We start from the raw sequence: 21296 nt of genomic DNA, 5'->3' as shown, positions 1-21296 counted from the left end.
AAAGCAATGTTTTTGTATTCGCCTTCGTATAGTGTGATGTCAAAATCAATCATTGCTAGGTCAACTGGTTTATGCTATCTGTGTTCGGAACCATGATCAAATCATCGCAACACAAAGTCAATGTGTTGCTAACATGTGTGCAAACCAAGCGTAAAACATTAACTAAGGTAGTGGCGTATTCACTATGATGACGAATACCTACCTCTCTGTGCATCCAGTATTTCCTGTGCACATCTCTGCACTGTCACAGCATCAGGAAGATCACGGCACAAAGGTCTCAACCCAACGATAGGTTCACCCAGGAAACCAGCCTGTCCCTTTGTTGTAGCACCAGAAGCACACGTCTTAGGAGCAGTAGAAGGCAGTAATATATGATGTGAAAAGGATGGTAGTTTATCTATAGGAGAAGGATTTCTATTCTCTAATGATGAAGTTGATGATGATAATAATACAGATGAAGGTATACTTGCTGATCTATTCCTACATGCCGCAGGGAGTTCAACAGAATCTTTTGACTCAGCAGAGAGTGACCTCTGACCCGTATAACTACTTTTAGAATCACACACATCGGCACTAGCTATTAAGGTTCTCTTTTTTTGCACAGGTATATGTCCTTCATGAAGTTCTTTTTCTTGACTATTACAATCAACAGAATGATCATCATTATCACTATTTTTGGTTTCCGCTGGTCTCTCCGAGTCTGTTTTGTTCTCCATTTCCATATTGTCGCTAGCTTCCATTACGGTAGCATTTTCCTCCGTTGAATCCACAGATGACTGCTTACTTCTCAAACCATTTTTAGTTCGGGAGAAAATGTCGCTTAAAAATCCAAATCTCTTCTTTCTTGCGCCTTGTGCACTGTTCTTCCTCGATGGTGTGCCATCTTTTGTGTTTTCCTTGGCTTGTTTCGCAGGTGACTGAGTAATTCCATATTCAGCTCCTACCTTTAAAAGTTCCTTAATGCAATCAGGTTTGTTGGCTTGTTTGGCATAATCTAGCGGTGTACAATTGTTTATATCTCTTGGTGAATGCATGACTCCAAGTTCCAGGACAAATTTCACACAATCCTCTTGTCCGGATACTGCTGCCCAATGCAGAGGGGTTCTATGGATAAAAAAGATATAGTATCTGTTCAAATCAAAGTATAGGCCCATATGTGGCACATTCTGGTCGTTGGAGGCCAAAAACGGGAAATTTAAAATTGAGATAAAGGCAAACATATGGAGTAAAAAACAACAACAACAAAATACAGAAGAAAATAGGCATCACAAAACTTCATTATAACTTTAGAACCATGTATGCCAGACCTTTAGTGTTTGCAGTATATGATTTATGTTTATATAATTAAGGTAGTGATTATGAATATGTAGTAACTCAATTTTCACAAATGCCTCCTTTGGCCTCTATGGATTGTGACACATACTACTTGTATCAAAGATCAAAATTGAAACAGAATGTGTGAAACACTGACACAGATTCGCTCATAAATGACACATTACGGATACTAGAGAGATACACACAAGCAAGACCTGACATAACATATTACTTAGGAAAGTATTACAGTGTGAAAGATGCCTTACATGTGCATCACATCCATTATAGCTATCCACAAATACCAGGCAGTCAGAAAATGGGCTAGACAATTATAGTTACTTGCACCAGGTAACAGACTGTACATAATCGATGTGATGACCAAATGACACACTTTTTACACTGCCATCCTAAAGCACCAATATTGGTGAGGTAGCATTTCTAATTGTGTATGCCAACATAATGTACATGTTGCATGTGTTTAAAAAATCTTTTAAAACTTTAATGAAAACTTCATCAGGACTGAAAGTTATTAAATTTAACTTCAACACTACTTGTTTATTTCACTTACCGGGAGCACTTTCGAGGAACTTTCTCATCATCAGCAGATGTTGTTAGCTCTGATGTTTTCTTGGAAATGGCTAGAGACCACCCTGATCAGGTGATATCACACTTGATGACGTCACCAAAGTCGCAAGTTTCCTGCCCCTGGTGTCGCTGGGTTTGGTGACGTCAACAAGTGTGATGTCACCTGATCAGGTTGGTCTCTATCCGTTTCCAAGAAAACATCAGAGCTAACTAACTGATGACGAGGAAGTTCCTCAAAAGCGCTTCCGGTAAGCAAAATAAACAAGTAGTGTTGAAGTTTAATTTAATGACTTTCATTTCATTTACCACTACGTATGAATCTGCAATTCTATATCCATCAGGACTGTTGTTTAAACATAGTAGAAGATATTTTATCTAGTCCAATAAAGCAGTACTCACTGTGGAAGTTTATAATTCTTGCACACTTCTTTCTCAATACTATTGTTGGGAGGCTAAGGTGTTAAGCAAAGAAGCGGACAGATATAAACGATGGATAAAATAAGCAATACAGATCAGGAAGCAAAACATCATCATGAACAGAGACGAGGGGCAATAAAATCTTAGTCATGCATCTTCTTGGAACACAAATTGGCAACCGCATGCTGAGCAACCAGTATCATCTGCAGTAAACAGAAGATCGTCACAACAACAGTAGTGCTGAGAAAGACAATCTTAGTCATGCATCCGTCTTTTTAGAAAACAAACTTGCAACCGCGTGTTGAGCACCCAGTATCATCTGCGGTAAACAGAAGATCGTCACAACAACTGTAGTGTTGAGAAAGAAGTCTGCAAGACTTTGAAACGTCCACAGTGCTTTATTGTACTAGAAATATGAAATTTCTTCTATCTTTCAAAACTTTATTTTCAAAATCAAAACAACTTGTATTTGAGCTCCCCCCTGCCTATTCTCTATGTATCTTTCACTTACCTATCATCTGGATCTAATGCTTCAAAATCTACTCCAGGAATATCAGTAAATTCCTCCAAGATTTCACTATATCCAGCTGCAGCTGCTAGATGAATGCATGACTTGCCAGAGCCCTCCATTGCATTGATTAAAGGAGCACCACCACTACGACATTTGGCCATTATTGAGCAACATGCAAGGCAACCATTCTGCAAGAACAAAGTTGAAATGAGTAGAAATTATCTAAGTACACACATTGATTAATAATCAATGACCTTTACCCGACTCCTTACTTTTACACATTACCCACTACTTACTCATGTACTTACTCACCAATTCTAACACTCATCCACTCACTCACTTGCTCATTCACTCACTTTCTCATTCACACTTAACACTATATCACTCAACAATTAATACTTATAGGTTAATGAACGCGTATTACTTATTCGGGGCTCGTGCATTAGACGCATCAACATCAGCCCGCGTGCATTATTTTGTCTAATTTCTCGAGCAATAAGTAATACAAGTTTATTAATCTATTTCATACATGAGAAGAAAAAACACATGATTTTTACTTTTTTTATATAACAAATTATCACTAAAAATGTTGGAAAACAGAAGCAACTATAAATGCATCAACCGCCCGAAAAGTGAATCAATCCTCGCGACGCTTGAACGTGCATGAAAACACTGTGCGTGTAATGCGGAGTGCACAATATACACAATCAATGCATGTTTCGTACTTTTGTAACAGCTTTTCTGATTGGCTGCTTTAATACACTCACTCGCTCATTTGAGTTCAGTGAGTTAGTGAGAGAATGAATGGCTCAATGAATGATTCACTCATCATTACATCATTCAGCCCTTTCTTATGAGCATAAACTTCTCGCTTATCTTTAATTCACACAATATATAGTCCATATCTTCCTCGAGTCAGTAAAATCAAATCAAATTTTGAGATTTTTGCAAGAATTTGTTATGCTAGTTGGAATCCTTGCATCATTTCCTTTCTGAAAATGTATACTTTTATATACTTCACATCATTACATTTAGAGATACAATGAAAAACAATATCTAAATTACTGACTCGAGAAAGGTATGCAGACTTTAGCTCATTACCTCTGAATAAAACATTTAATGCAACTAAAAGGCAAGATTCATAAGGACCGTTCACAAACACTTGTTAGGGGCCTGATGCAAAAAAAAATCATCATAAAAATTTTACAGGCCCCCCCCTTTCCAGACCTCAAAAATTTCAGGGCCCCCCTTTTTGACATGAAAATTATAGGTCAACCCCACAGTCTAGAAAAGCATATAAACTCAATTTTCCCAGGAAAATTTGTGGTCATTTTTTAAGGAGGGGCAAAAAATTTCCACCCCCCCCGGCTTTTTGCATCAGGCCCCCCTAACAAGTGTTTGTGAACGGTCCCAAATAGGGGTGAAATTTATGTCAAAAATATTGAGGCAGCCATCAATAATTTGGGTAGCAAAAACAAGGTTTCTGCTCCAAATTGCATGATATTATAAAGAAATATGTAATGAATTTGTCAAAAAATTGGAGCAAACATGGCTACTCCTATACCATCCACCCCTTTGCTTTGGTCCTGACTCATAACATCATGAATTGATGCAAAATGGGATACACACAAGTGTGTGTAGAGAATTTTATGAGTATAATACTGACTTATTGATGTGTGCATTAACAAACAAAAAACAAATAAATGTTTCCTTCTGCTACTATAACACTATAACTCACTTATCACAAATGCATTTCACTCTTAAATAACAATGTATTAACTACACCATTCACCATACAAACTCATTCTATAAATAAATTTATCAGAAAAAAAATTCAATATCTGAATAAAATTTTTTCTTCAATTTATTGCCAGTGGCCAATCCACAAGAAACATGTAATAACAAAAATACAATTGATGGACATTTTTGAAAAGAGAATGGTCATGGGCATATTCTTGAATTACATAATTACAGACAGTGAATATGAAACATTGTAATAACCGATAAAATATATTGGATGCAGTAATTGCTTGTGCAATGAAATTCTATAAATATGGTGATGTAATTTTGATAAGCATAAACATTAATGGTTTTATAAATATAACGTGACCCATCATATCAAAACATAGCAGTTGACAGAATTTAAAGATAATATAAAATGTGTAAGAAAATTCAAATAACATAATGCAGAATGTGTACTTAATTCTCTGCATGCTAGCCATATAGGCTTCAACATAAAAAGTCCACGTTTTGAGATATTTTCTCAAAGTGCTATCTTAAGAACCACTGAACCAATACTAGGCTTGTTTGTACTCAATTAAATGTATTTTTCATGCTGATTCTAAATATGGACATGAAAATTTACAATTCTGAAATTTTTGAATTAAAAAACCCCTGAAACTTGTCATCTGCAGTTGACATCCATGTGGAGAGAGTTAAATTGTCACAAAAAACCACCATCTTACATCTTGACATCAATGGGGGAGGAGTACTAGTCACTTTAAACAATATCAGCTATTTAACTTGGTTAAGAAATCTGCAGCTTCATTTAGCATGAAGACAATTGCCACATTTTGATGTGATGCATATTTCTTCAAGCATTTGGATTGTTCACTATCCTGTCTCCATCCTTCCTTCCTTCCTTCTTCACTTGCTTCACTTTTCTTTCAAGTTTTCTTTGTAGTTTTCATTTTTTTTGTGCATTATTGTTTAACCTTTTGCTGTATAAATTATGGTTGTTTTTCCTCAAAGTGGTTCATATCGGTTCAAGCACAATGGGCCTTTCCAGTTAAAATCCACACTACCCCTGCGAAGATTTCTTTAAATGTTTTTCAAATGTCAGGGTTAATTATTTTAAAACACATGCATACTCCCTCCTGTAGTATGGCTTTACCTGGCTGTATCTTCCACAACTGGAGTGAGTATTTTAAATGGAAGTTACCATTTGCCTATTCTATTTGAAACTCATACTCCCACTGTAGGATACTTTAGCTAATTCTTCCACAGGGGTAGTGTGGATTTTAAATGGAATACCACAATGTATTGTTCAAATTTCATTTCAAGATACATATTTTATCCAGGGATTTTATCATGTTCAATTTTCATACATTTAATTGTGGCTCTACTTCCCTGAAGTGATAAAAAGCGGGTATTAAAAGACATAAATAGGGCATCTTATTGGATTGAATTTTCACAATAATTGGATTCCAAGATTCTTGGAGGCCAGATGCGATGTAATTCATGAAACAATAGTAATGGAACCAACCTACGTACATGAGCCAGATTTATTTGGATTGGTGTAGATTGGGGTCATCTATAAACACCCGGGTGAGGGGGTACCCAGTACAAATGACCATACAGGGATGTCCCGCAAACATGGGCAGCATTTTTGGCCTTTTGGTATAGGCAATGACAACATTTTCTAGGCCAATTTTGGTATATGGATGGGTCCTTTTTTCAAACATTTTCAGATTTTTTTGGAAAATAGCCCAATTTTGTCTCAATCTAGCCAAAATTTTTGAAATTTCCCCAAAATTTTGGAGAAAATCTGTAAAAACTAAAATAATTTGCACAATTTCATAACTAGTGGCCGTGCTATATGGGGAGCATGGGGGACAAATGCCCCCAGTCAGAACTCTTTCCCCCCTGTTTACCCCAGTAAAAACCCAAAATTACAAAAATGTCCACTTTTTGCGGCAATTTTACACAAAATTTGTTGATTCCCCCCTGAAATTCACTTTGTACCCCCAATGCCCCCCCCCCCCAATTCCTGGCACCGCCACTGTTCATAACATTGACAATCTAGGATGACAAGTTCCATTTGGCATGAAACATGTACTGTATGTCAGGACCACTTTTGAGCCCCAATCTTGTTAAGTCCAAAGTAAAATTGGATCTAATATCACCATTGGTGAGCTATTGCAATGACCTGCTGACATTTAACAGTAATTTAATGATGGAAATATCAGCAATTGAGATCATAAAAGCATTTTAGATGGCTGCTATGGTAACTTACTATACTCTCTACTGTTCAGTCATACTCAAAATGATTAGTGCATTTAATATGTAAATAATGAGAAGGATGATAATAATAAATATCAGCATCATAAGTTACTTATTTCCAAAATCTCCATTATATGGAATAAAACATGTTTATATACACTGTGAAGATTTCATGGAAATCGGAGTTGTATTAAATCTATGATTGCAGACATACACAGGTAATGAGTGCAACCTGGTTGTAGTGCAGGGCGATATATTCACAATTATATTTATTTATTGCTATGGTAGTTATTCTGATTTATTACGTCACTTTGACAGCGAATTAAAGTAACTGCATCCCATAGAAGCCAACGAGAGCAGTGTTTTTCGAAGACCTTGTTCCAACTTCTGAGGGGGCACTCACACATCCCCTACATCGCTGACACGACGGGTGTCGCTGACGCCACAAATTATAACCTAGCTTTCATACATTCACATTTATATTGCCCACTAACAAAATACTGTGGCTCCGCCCCTGCCACCATTACATGAAAGTTCCCATAATGCAGCTAATGAAAGAAAGAATGAATGAAAGAATGTAAAAAAATCAAGGAAAAAACTAAGGAAGGAAATGCAGGATGAAACAAAAGGAATGAAAGAAAGATGGAAAGAAAGAAAGATAACAAATGATCGCTGTCCAAATAACAACAACAACAGAAAACCTTGCAAAGAATAAGCATGATAGATTTTTTTTAAATATTGCTATCTTCTTTGTCTTGAGATTCCTCTCCAATTAATGGAGTCACCCTTTTCCAATGATTACAAAAAAACTCATTTTAAGACATAGCTTTGCAGTTCTTGCAGTGCATTCAACTGCTTATTGCCAGATATATCAACAACCAGCATATAATTGCCACAGGTGAGCACATAGTTAATATTATTCCATAATGAAACAACATGTGATCAAGCTATCCAAATCCCCAAAGATATTAGCAGAAAAAGAAATCCCCTATCAGACATGTGAATGCTCATAGAGCTAATTAACATGGCTATGAATGGTAAATTATGAAACATCATAACGCAATCAAGATTTCCCCGAAGCAATAATGTCTAGCTCACTTCAATGTCATTTTAATATAGCTGTATAGTTATGAAATATTATGGTTATTATTAAATTTTGATGGATAGATGTTCAGGTACATACACTGTATTTAAAAAAAGTAGTGCATTTAGAAACTATAGACAATATATTGTCAAGGTTTATATACTGTGTCTCGTCTCAAGTTGAGAGCGGTTGAAAGTAGCTCAGCATGCCATCAGTGTGCTATAGGCGATTGCATCGTCAGTGTATGGACAAATCGCTCTCCTACATGTGTGTGTATACCCTGCGGGATCGGGATTAGATTAGTGTGCATTTGATTCGAAACTGCAGCCGCCAAATCCAACATGGCGTTACTCTCAATTTGAGACAAGACACACTATAGCTAATTATGTTGAAATCTTTAACACATGATTAGCTGTTAAGACTGATACCTAACTTTGGTTTTCAGTCACCTGATGAAGGTCTAAGTTGTGTCCAAAAATTAATTTTGTGTAGAGATCATAGGTTTAAATAAATAAATATGAAGCTCAGGGTGGGGGTGGGGGTATGGATGGTCAAAGTGGAGGAGGAGAGGAGAGTAAAAAATCAACAAATTTGCCACAATAAGTGTTTAGGAATTTTGGGTTTTATGGAGGAGGGTGACTGGGAGGGCAAGAGATCTGACTGAATTCCCCCCATGCCACTTATAACATTGCCACTGCATATACCACTGTTGCACCAAAACTTTGGAACTCACTTCCCTATAATCTGAGACAATCAATTTCTGTTGATCAGTTCAAATCTGGACTCAAGACTTTCTTATTCAATGCTGCGTATATGTCAACTAATGTTTGATTTGTCATGCTTATATACTGCTATGTTTTTTGTTTCGCATTATGTATTAAGGATTTTTGGTTCATGTTGGTTGTATTTTGTATGAATTTGTATAGAGCTAACAATTTGGATAGTTGATTTGTTTTATTCAGCTATCCTTTTTGTTAACTCTGTTTTCATGTATACATGACTATGTATTCTTGCTTGTAATTTGTATCTGTGTTTTTGCGATTAGATTTAATTTTCTAGATAAATGGCACATTATAAATGCTTATTTATTATTATTATTGTTATATTGGAACTGGTGGCTAACTGAACCAATTTGCAACAATTTTTACAAAGTGGTCATTTACAAATAGGCCCGACCCTAAACGTTTTTTCTATTTTTTGCCAAAAAAAATTTAAAATTAAAAAAAAAGAAAAAAAAAGGCCTTTATCATACCAAATTTACAGCTTAAAAAGTGTGTGTAACAAAGAAAAAAAGAAGAAGAAAAATGCACACCGACCTACCCTAATTATTTTTTATGTTCCCAATCAAACAATTTTTTTAGGCCTAATCAACACAGTTTTTAGTAAAATTCTTGATTATCTTATACATGTCCACTGGAAAGCAAAGACCATAGAACCAATTAACACAGCACCAATTTCACCACAAAGACCACCAGAAAGAGATGACCATAAAACCAATCAACATTTCTACCAATTATCAATCTAATTTTTCTGTTGCAATAAAATCGTTTAAAATTGCGACTTAATAATATTTCTTGAATATTTGAGAAAAAAATTACAAGAAAGAACCTGACGTCAGAGGAAAAACGTCATTTGGTAAGCAGTGTATTGCGTTACCATGGCATGAGCCATTAAAAAGCCATTTGTTGTTTCCATAAACAGACCAGTTTTTCACATAATGTCTCTAGAATTCAACTGATATGAATCAATCTATATAGGCCTGTCAAATACATTATATTATATTTATATATATATTTAAACACCTATAATGCTATAATTTCATGCACTAGCTGGGAGGAGATATTGTCTTTTACTGTTTAACAATTCTGGACCTGAACAGGTATAGTTTGAGTGGTGCTGACTGCAGACTCATTGGTGGTACTAGCATTGCCAATGTCTAGGGGAAGGTAGAAGGTGTGGGTGGGGGGTCTCACCGTGACTGTCAGTCCGAAACACCGTCAGTCCAAATCACTGCTAGTCCGAATTTTAGGGTTAGAATGAGTACAGGAAGATTGATGTACTGGCGCTGTAAATCTAGCTCAGTTTGCACGTACACTATATGCGTTCCTTGAATAGCGAAAGCAAATAAACAAACACATTATGTAGGGAAAGGCTAATGACCTTTTGAAATGAAATGAATTTAATGAAAATAGCTTTTCCTTGAAAATGGTGAAGTTACCAGCAACAAAAAATGCAACTTAAGCAAAATAAATTGCATTTACAATTTAACCAAAAGACAAGACAAAGGAAGGTGTAAAAGATTAATCATATTTAGAGATGATTTTTTCTTTGAAATTGAAATGGAAGAGCTATTCAGAGAGCTCTCTTCACCTTTGTTAATGGTCTTTGTGCCATTACATGTAGTGTTTCAGAGAAAATGTTTTGTCGTACGTCATTATCATCATGTGACTGATAAAGCCATATTCAGCATTTAATATTGGTTTCTTTTTCTTACAACTTGTGTCATTCTTTTAAGTAATGTCATTTACTCATCATTCATCCTCCCTTCATCTCATCCTTTCCTCTCTTATCTGCTATTTTATGAGCCTATTTGCCCACCTAGTCTTGAAGTTGAACTACTCACACATTTTTATCTCTTTAACCCTATGGCCCTAACGCTTCTAGACCATACAAAATCCATATGGCACAAAGCAACTGCAAGACCAGTGGCATCCCATGTGATTCGATTGCGTAATCCTGCCAAACTACATATATATGCAAAAAACCATTTGCTGGGCGACAGCCTGGGCGACGGTCACACACATGGCTTGCTATACCCATTCTGCTGGTGGTTGTGTGGGTGGGTCAAATTCCGGGTGGGGAAAACAACTTTTCTCTTCATCTTCTTTCTTCCTTCTTTCCTTCCACTTTTGCAAAAAGCAGTTTGAGAGTTGGGGTTTTAATATCTACAGCATGATGTTTTTGAATGAAGTTATTTTCCTTATTATGTATAATGCAACAAGAGGTTAGTAATTTACTTTGCATAGCCCCATATATCTTTGTCATCTCCTGTTGCCACTCTGTCCCGATACTTACATAAAACTACAGAAATGCAATTTGTCTTTACAAAATGTTGACAATATTAATACCTATCCATGCTTCAAACATTCACTTTAAATTTGTATGAGGTCACAGCTAGTGTTTCCAGGTGTACCAATAAATAGCCATTAAGTTAATCACATGCATGATTATGAATGCTCTGCGTACTAGTCATATGCTTTAACATAAAAAGTTCAAGTTTTGAGATATATTTTGTTTTTATTTTCTCAAAATTTCAAGACCTATCTTAAGAACTACTGAACCAATACTAGGCTTGTTTGATTCATTTTAATGTATTTTTCATGCTTATTCCAAGTATGGTCATGAAAATTAACAGTTCTGAAATTTTCGAATTTTGAAATTTTTTAAAAACTTGTCATCTGTGGCCGACACCCGTGTGGAGAGAGTTAATATCCTGTATATGTATATCAATAATTGATGAAACTTTCAATAATTGAGGAAATTCAATTTCATTATTCCAAATTGTATTATCTCTTGTCATTTGAACATACATGTATATCCAATAATGATATTAGAATCTGAGTTTCATTAATGCTCCCAATGTTTTTGGTCAAATGCATATTTACCCTAAATATGACATTTTTAAAAAACTTGGGACAAGTATGATGTATATTCATGATATTGACGCAATAGCTTGGCATTTATATCCATTGATCACCCTGATTTGGCAGTAAGGTCAGTCCGCAGTTCATTGGGCGCAGCTTCAAATCACTAGTGTTTCCTCAAACCGCTATGTACACACGCATATGCTTAAAAACGCTTCACAGATGTGAACGCGGAACAGCTGCCTCAACAATGTGTTGACGTTATTGCCACATCAGGGCAAACTAGAAACGTCATGGTTTTCGACGCAAGGCGTCGACTGGGATGCCTCCACCATGGGGCGATTTAAATTTAATGCAGCATTGACCAAAGTTTGATTGCATTAGGAATTTTAAAACTGTTCATATGAGACCAAATTTACAAAATTCCAAAAATTTGACTCTAAATGTTGACTGTACCCACCAAGTTTCATGGCCATACAATTTTTTAGTAATTTGACCTCAGACGACCCTGGGTGACCTTGGATGACCCCCAAATGACCTTCCAAAAATGTGACTCTAAATGTTGACTGTACCCACCAAGTTTCATGCCCATATGACAGTTTTAACTAATTTGACATCAGAAGACCCCTGGGTAGCCCCAGATGACCCCAAAACGACCTTCCAAAAATTTGGCTCTAAATGTTGACTGTATCCACCAAGTTTCCTGCCCATATGATAGTTTGTACTAATTTGACCTCAGAAGACCCCTGGATGACCTCCAATGACCCTGGAATGACCTTCCAAAATTTGGCCCTGAATGTTGACTGTAACCACCAAGTTCCATGCCCATATGACAGTTTTTACTAATTTGACCTTAGATGACCCCTGGTGACCCCAGATGACCTCAAAATGACCTTCCAAAAATTTGGCTGTAAATGTTGACTGTATCCACCAAGTTTCCTGCCCATATGATAGTTTGTACTAACTTGACCTCAGATGACCCTGGATGACCTCTGATGCCCCCAAAATGACCTTCCAAAAATTTGGCTCTAAATGTTGACTCTACCCACCAAGTTCCATACCCATAGGATTTGAACTGTTCATATGAGAACAAATTTACAAGTTGACCTCAAATGACCTTTGACCTCAGTATATGACCTTCAAACCCACCCAAAAAAAGTATCCAGGGTTTCTGACCATGACCCACCTATCCTGAAAATCTGAAGTCAATCCGACCATCCCTGCCAGAGATACAACATCCGGACGGAAGTACGGAAGCACAGAAGGAAGCACGGACATTGCAAAAACAGTATGCCTCGCGGTGGAGGCATAAAAATGGTAGAGAAATAAAAAGCTGATAACTGTGAATTACCATTGCCTAACAGTAGTAACCAAAATGGTCAATTGAGCTTTATTCCTCCTTCTATTTAAAACCAATCCACTTGTTATAAAGAAGATAATTGAACCCAAACGGTTACATTTCAGCACATCACATCAAAGTTCTCATTTGGGTGCCCCATTCCTTTTTTAAAGGAATTTTTATTATAGCGATAAAAATGGGGAAAGCACCTTCCATTCACCTTGATATTGATGTAAGGATTGGCAGTGAATGTCCCATTGATTTTCAATAGCAACTATGATTTGATCCAAGGTTGACATTGCCCAATGATGTCATAAAAGCCATTCACTTTGACAGTTTGTATTAATAAAAATGTACAATTGCTAAATGCAACACAATTTTGCAAGTCATTAATACCCAACTGAATCAAGTACTTGAGAAACATGTTCTTAGATCGATACGGGCTGTGAAATTAAGCACAAATTGTTCAAAATCAATTCAAATTCATTGTGGTACATACGCCCATTGGATCATAATTAATCAGATTTAGTACAATTGTTTTCTAAATTGTTACTTCTACTAGGCTATCCTACCTAGTCTTGCAAATAATTCAAATGTGAGGATGTAGGTGGGCGTTTGTTTTCACCTACAAACGTGGACTTTGAGTCCACACTTGTGTAGTGAAAAACCACACATAGCGAACCGTGGACGTCCACGGTCGTAACACAGCGGCAGAGAGTCATATAAAGCATACCTTTACATATGGGGTAGAGTCCTCTATCGTAAGTGTAATACCAGGTCCACAGTTGGTCAATTAACTTTCATAATTCAACACAGAAGTCAACATTTGGATTATGATATGTATGTGTGTGGGTCCACGGTTGTCGGTGAACAACCACACACACACAATACAGGTCCACGGTTATTGGTGAAAACGTTCAGGGGTGTGTGTATGTGGGGGAGCTGGGGGTGTGGTGGTGGTGGGGGTGCACTTGTTTTCCCTATCCAACCAGGGACTGAATGACACAAATTTGCCTGTAATCAGGGATACACAGTCAAACTAGGATATCTCCAGTTCCATTTGGTGCTTTAAAGCTATGCAACTGGGTCTCTGTGTGTGTAAAAACAGAATAGGGGGGTATTGTCCCCAGTTGCTCTATAGACAGTCTCATATTTAGTACTATCCCCAGTTGGTCTACATACACTGTCTAATTTTTGAGTTCTAACAATTTGCCTGTCAACTAAGGATGTTTTGACACACACAAATGCAATTGGGGAACCACACTTAACAGGCAAGTAAAGTCATCTCCAACTGGAGATATCCCCGCTTGAGGGTCAATCCAAGTATGTCTAATATGTGTGGGGATGCATGTGTGGGTAAATAACAGGTTTTTTTGTCTTTAGTGCAAGTTACCCGGAACCCAAACAGTCCCCCGATTTCCTTAATACGTGCTCCAGAACAGATGTAATCCAACCTGTTCAGCATACACTGAACATCAATTGTCTTCCCCAATACCTTCATATTCAATTTCATCATAGCTTTTTTTGTTGTTGTCAATATGCTCCAGTAATATTTGATTGCCCATTTTCCTATATATATAGGCCTATAGATTGAATGAAACATGATCACTACACCAAAAGGTTAACAAAATACTAATATAAAAGGAAAAGCACCTAGTTGAAAATTTGATATGCATAAATTTTCATAGCATCCAATCGATGCATTGGATATAAAAACATAACATTTCCTATAAGGTAAAAATGGCACATATTTTATAGACTACAACTTTGTTATTCATTCATTATGATTTTAGTGTAAATATTGATCATTTCGCACAATTTATTTTGTTTTCAAATAATCCAAAATGTTCTCTTGGGGAAGATTTTTGCTTGCAATTTTGTGTTTGTTTGTATTTTGTCACTTGAAAGGTTACTTAGTTCTCTGGGTTGATAGGATGACAGATTCTAATATTTCCCCATCTCCAGAGCAGCCAGCGCACATACACGTTGAAGAAGAAAAAAACAGTGCATCTGGCCGGATTCAAACCAGTGACCTTCGTAATACTAGCATGACGCTCTAACCAATTGAGCCATAGGTACGAAAGAGCGAAAGATTTACCTATACACCTATATTTTCCGCTCTTCTCCAGAGTGCCTCTGTGGCTCAATTGGTTAGAGCGTTGTGCTAGAATTATGAAGGTTGCCGGTTTGAATCCGGCCAGATGCACTGGTTTTGGGGGTTTTTTTCACCGTTTATGTGCGCTGGCTGCTCTGGGGAAAGATTAAAATCCATTATTTTGTCACTTGTTTTGATTATATATATATTATTTTCTTTTGGTTCTGTCTATATTTGTTTTTCTTGTTCATATTTTTGATAGCCACATAGTGGAAATTTGAGATTCAACAGAGATTGAAATTGTTATTTCCTGGAGGCATCTTTTCGACCTTTTTGACTGATGTTCTCTTTATCATCAGTGAAACAAATAAAGGTATTAGTATTTCTCCATGTTTCCCAATAAATACCTGGCTAGCCCAATGAAGTGGAGTCTTTTCATCCACATCTGCACTGTATATATCAGCTCCTCTCAACATCAACAGCTGTACATGTTCCGGACGATTGTGGAATGCTGCCCAATGCAGTGCCGTCATCCCGTCATTATCGGGCTCGTTAATATCACCGATCGTTAAGGTCTGCAGGAGAGCTGATAAAGTTCTGTTGAGATGACAAAAGAGAAAATCTATAATATTACAATCGGTTTCTGTCCAAACACTATTAGTATTATACATGCTTAATTACCTATACCAGTATTTAATATTGACATTGATGAGAAGGCAAATGAAGACTGTATAAGGACATCTACACTTTTATCACCTGTCATGTTCACAATACACTATTGTAAAAGTGGAAATTTTCGTGTGATTAATTTTTTGCGCTTTGCCAATGTTGAACTGTTTTCTTTGTTTTTAAATTTGCGATTCTAAGTTTCCTTACATTGGCCTATACACAAAAGGAATATATTTGTGCGTTGTTATTTTCATGTTTTGTAGCTTGGCCTGCCAAAAGCGCAAATATAAATGTAGCGTGAAATTTTCCACTTTTACAGTGCACTATAACAAACTGTGGGTCAATATTTGCTTCTACAGAATCCCAAAATAGGCTTTTCTAGTCTCCCGCTGCAGATTTCAACTGGAGTCACTCATTCAGGTAACCTCATTTGAAATTCCACACTGATTTTAGTATTTTTTGAATGGTTGTCAAATACAATACAAGCGAACCACTGATACATTTGATTTGCAGAATCATAAATGAAAATAACATTTTTTAACTTAAGGGCTCAGTTACCTACCTTTGCACAGTATTTTTTGTTGGACCTGAGACCACATCAGATACACCAAATTGTATTCTGTATTTTTTTTTTTAATACGCGATATAATACAAATTTTATGACAAATGATTAAAAATTGTCATTTTGGGGATGAAAATTTTTACCTTTTGTATTGAAGACATACATGAATTTTCCCAAAAGACCTGAAATTTCTAGATCTTTTATCAAGGACTGTTAAATGTAAAAAATGTCAATTTTTAATACAGAACTACCAATACCATCTATATACAGTGACCTTGTAGTAGTGTGTTACAGCTAAAAAATATGAAACAATTTACTTATTATATTCACTAATGCATTGCAACAAAACAATGATGACACTTCTAGCATAATGGCTGCCTAGCAACCATTTCTAACAAGGTATATGACTTGCAGCTTTTACGTCATTTTCACACATACAAGTGAGGTACATTGGTATAAAATCTTGACAATTTGAACATGGGAATTGCACGTGCAGTTTGTGAGGAAAAAAAAGGAAGCAATAAAATATTAATCGTTGTCAGGCCATTAATGTCTATGATGGATAGCTACAGTTAACATAATTATGTTAGTAGCACAAAGGGCACGGTGATTACTGTTCAACTGAATGCCAAAATAATATGGCAGTAATATTGTACCAGTTGTAGGGGAAAGGAAAGTAGGATAGATATACTCTGTCCAGGCAAATGTATAGAATCATGGTGTAGGATCATGTATCCACACAAGAAGGTCTGCACTCTACATTTCAGTGGTGACAGTTTGAAAATAAAGATTAAAAGCAACTGCTAGCTGAAGTTTGATAACTTGTGTACATATTCTCCGAGGTTATTCCATCTATTGCACTTGTGTCAAAGGGGATTCATGAAATCCCTATTGATTTGTACAGGGCCGTTCAGTTAAAGTCAATTTTCTCAGCACAGAAAATACCGTGACCACTTTGCCTTGTCTTTGGTAATTATTTAAAGTTGATTTCCCTGATAAGAAATCAACCTTCTGGAATTGTTTCATCAAGAGGTATTTATTTTATGGAATGTTTTGTGATTTCCCCCATTGAGTGTAATGGTAAGTGTCCCCTTCATGTCCAAGGAGGTGAGATGGAACAGCCAAATATCTCAAAAGCAACCAATGGGAAGAGGCGATCTATTGTAAGTGACGTCGGTGCCGACCGACAGAATAAAATAGAATGCTCAGGATTTTAATTATTGCATGAAAAGTCACAATGGTGTGATTAGTTACAAATAAAAAGAACAAGGGTATATAGGCTATTGTGTAAAAATGGAAAATGCAGCAAAATGTAGTTTTTCTGAAACTTTGTTACCCAATGATTAAACTAGTACATGTAAGCTGTGTCATCTATAACAGAGATAGAATGTAACTGCATCAAATCAATACATCATGAATATGGGCCAGGGAGGAGAATAAGGCTAATGATGGTAATCATTGTAAATTTGATTTGTGGGAACAAAACAGGCTACCAAGGTCACACTGTTGACCAATTTGATGCGAAAATATAATGGAAAAGATCTGAGCATTTGTCTTCAGCCAAACCAAAAAAATCAGATAATGACAGAAGAAAGTAAATCTTTTGGGACTGGTATCTTATTTGGATGGTAAAAAAGGAATATGAGACACAATTTGATCCAATTAGACCAAATTATGCACTAATGAAATTGAGATATAGCCAACAATAGGGAGCAAAATACAACAAAATAACATAAGAACATGGATACTAACTTTGCAATCAAATATGCCAGGGACTTATGGATTGCAAACTCAGTAACCTAAGTACTGGGCACATTTTAGTGATAGTAGTAACTAAGTTTCAAAAATTTCCAACATTGGTTTGAGTGGATCACATATAGCATACATGTAATTTTATCAATAAGAAGTACATAAGTAACTCCTTTGCCTTAAGATAAATTTCATGCACAAGTAGAGCACTCCCTCCTCTGAAAATCCCAGCAAGAATTAAGGGACCGTGCCATTGCTTGCTAGTGGGATTTTTACCGGGTGCACTTTTAGTTTGTCAAGGGAACCCATATGGGCCATGCTAGGCAAACCTTGACTGTATTAGTATGAAAATTCAAAAATATATCAGTTACATGGGGTGGGGTTAATTAGTCAGACTGTTATGGGATGCTATTTGCCCTTCATTGTCACTTACTTTGAATCTGTATCATGAGTTGCAGCATGTAATGGTAGTCTTCCATTCCTATCTGGTATAGATTGCTTGGCTCCACTACGTAATAAATACACAACACCATGGTACCAACCCTGAAAACAAAAAAGACGAGTGATGACCTTGAATTTGGTAAGCATCATACATGTGCAGGAATTGCGATTATTTAAGACCTATGTAGATCTTGGACAAACCCTGAGATTAAGATTTAGAGTTAGGTTATCACCAGGAATAAGCATTAGGATCAGGATAGGTATACATGGGTATGATTAGGATTTGAGGGGTATTCCTAAAGCTCTGTGTGCTAGCCATAGCGTCAACATAAAAAGTTATAATTTAATTTTTTTAATGAATTTTTTTTTTTAAAACTTGGCATCGGCAGTCAACACCCACATGGAGAAGGTTAAGTATCTCTGCAGTTTCTGTTTTTGTACAGCTAAAAGGCTGTTGTACTTAATGGGAAGAACATTCTCAAACACTTGAGAATCTGTATGCAATTTTATTGATTCCTGGGTGTGTTATATCTGAGATGGTTATATGATATGATATATGGTGAAAATGTGTGAAGATGCACTGCTTCATCCATGCTAATCAAACCAAATGGCTTCCTACACTGAAATGAAGACTGATTGATTCCCAGTCCAGGCAAGATATAGGATTCACTTTTATCATGGAATCTTACTACTATTTCCATGCTTTTATTAATCTTTATTATTTCGTAAGTGTTAGGGGATAAGAATAGCATTGTTTTCATTGATTGTCTTATAAAGCATGTGATACCATTATTTTTGGTGTTATAGACCAAGATGACTCCGACAAAAAAAAAGGTTTATCCTGTGCTATATGAGATGACAGAAGCATGGCAGAGGTTAAAAACACCACCTTTATTCTCCAAGTAGAACAAAGCTATGTCATGTATCCATATCTTTAAACAAGGTTTAAAACTACTTGCAAAATACTCTATCTATAATGTATGATCTATCCAATGTTACAAGGTCTGCATTTTTAATAAACTGATCAATTGAAACAGTACCAACAATTATACACCTGACACCCAACACCCATATCATCCCTTCCTAATTACTAGTACATCACCTTTCCTTGTTATTGTTATTTCACCTGTTTGCACAGTTAACCTATGGCAGACGTGCAAAGTTAAAACGTTGGCTTAAAGAATATTTTAAGTCTCAATTTTTATTATTGTACACACTACAGCATCAATTTATTTATTTATTCTTCATTCTTTATCCAGGGTAACCTCTTCAGTATCTTGTACTGATCTCCAAGAAGGCCCTGCAAACCAAAAAAGGAGTAAAATATTGACAAAGGAAAACACTAACCCACGCAACATTTTAATCTAATTTTCTCTTGATAAACATTAACCATCCTCATTTTTCTAAACCCAAGTCAGTTCCTTCTTAATATTTGATTATCACCTGTTGAAATAATAAACTGCTCTCTGGTAGTACACATTATATTACAGTCACTGAATTAAACAAGCAAACAGTAATTGTATCCACTGCTGCATCTGTGTCTATTCTGATCTACTCAGTGGCATAGATTTCTTTTTGACATTGGGGGGGGGGATGGAGTTGGAAAAAATTTCTTGAAGTTTAATGAATTCAGCACCTTATGGCGACATAATAAGTTTACGGTACAAATGTGTGCGAAGCTAAACTGTTTAAATATGGTGCAAAAGTGGAATAAATTAGTGAAGCGCGAGCACGCTAAAATGGCCAAATATGAGGTTAATTTGGTCAGAAACCCACTTACAGGTGTCAACATTGGGGGATTGTATGGACCATCCCCCCTGGCAAAATATTAGGGGGTATTCCCCCCCCCCCGATCTATGCCTTTTCCAAAATTTAAAATGCATGAACTGAAATTAGTCTTAGTACAAGGCTTGATTGTCACTGCATACGAAAAACACCTATTAAAAACACATGTTTTTTGCCATTATTTCTAAAAATTTGCCAAATATTAAAATTGGACTTTTATTGCCAGCTTGGGACTAACTAAAGGATTAGGATTTAGCTATGTTTCATTTGGCAAAACAGGATATTTTTTAATCCAAAAAAATTAGTGCTGTATTTTTCTGGAATGGGTAGTAGCAGTCATTGAATTAACCAAGCAAACAGTAATTGTACTTGTATCCACTGCTTCATCTCTATCTAACACTGATCTATAGTCTCCATCATTCACACAAACATGATCAACACTGAAGGAATCACAGACAAAACACACAATGACATTCAATTTGAAAAACATGCAATGACATTCGTTATTTGAACAATGTACAATATATCAAATCCTTTTTGATCCCATCTCTGTCTTCTAGTCACAATAATACCAGTTAACTCCCACTGAGAGCATCGGGCTATTCCAGTTGAAATCCATACACCCCCTATGGAAGACACATACTTAATTTCCCACACAGGGAGTGTAGATTTCAAATAAAGTCACCCATTCAGGTAACCCATTTGAATTTACACTCCCTGTGTGGAAGATTAAAGTCATGTCTTCCATAGGGGTGTAAGGATGTCAACTGGAATAGCCCATCTCACCTGTACCAACAGCCTTCATTTGAAAGATAACAAGATTCTATTCTCAACATATGACCTTCAGTTGAAATATCACCATAATCCAGAAACCTCTTGCTGACTAACAGCCAGTTTTTCCTCTAAATTGAAACACTACTCTCTACCATTCTTTTTCCTGTTCATATCTTCATAAACACAAAAGTGTACAATTATGTTCTTGTTTTGTGTAGGGGTGGGTGGGGTACACTTTTTGGTCAATATTATGTATGAAAAAAAAATTCGCAATTGATGTGCAAAATTGAGCATCAGCACCAAAATGGATAATCACTGAAAAGTT

General features: G+C 36.2%; 1 protein-coding gene across 1 annotated transcript in view; it reads right to left on the bottom strand.

Moving 5' to 3' along the window:
- The window catches only part of LOC140154518 (uncharacterized), a 69691-nt gene that overhangs the window by 7802 nt on the left and 40593 nt on the right, over positions 1–21296 (bottom strand). Inside the window, exons 5-8 of the mRNA XM_072177090.1 lie at positions 18405–18514; positions 15399–15588; positions 2828–3015; positions 203–1104 (exon numbers count right to left, since the gene is read on the bottom strand). Of these exons, the coding sequence (XP_072033191.1) occupies positions 203–1104; positions 2828–3015; positions 15399–15588; positions 18405–18514 (1390 nt within the window). The remainder of the gene's footprint in view (positions 1–202; positions 1105–2827; positions 3016–15398; positions 15589–18404; positions 18515–21296) is intronic.

Source organism: Amphiura filiformis, chromosome 1 (assembly GCF_039555335.1).
Source record: "Amphiura filiformis chromosome 1, Afil_fr2py, whole genome shotgun sequence".
Lineage (NCBI taxonomy): Eukaryota > Metazoa > Echinodermata > Ophiuroidea > Amphilepidida > Amphiuridae > Amphiura > Amphiura filiformis.
This window is presented reverse-complemented; position numbering and strand designations above follow the sequence as displayed.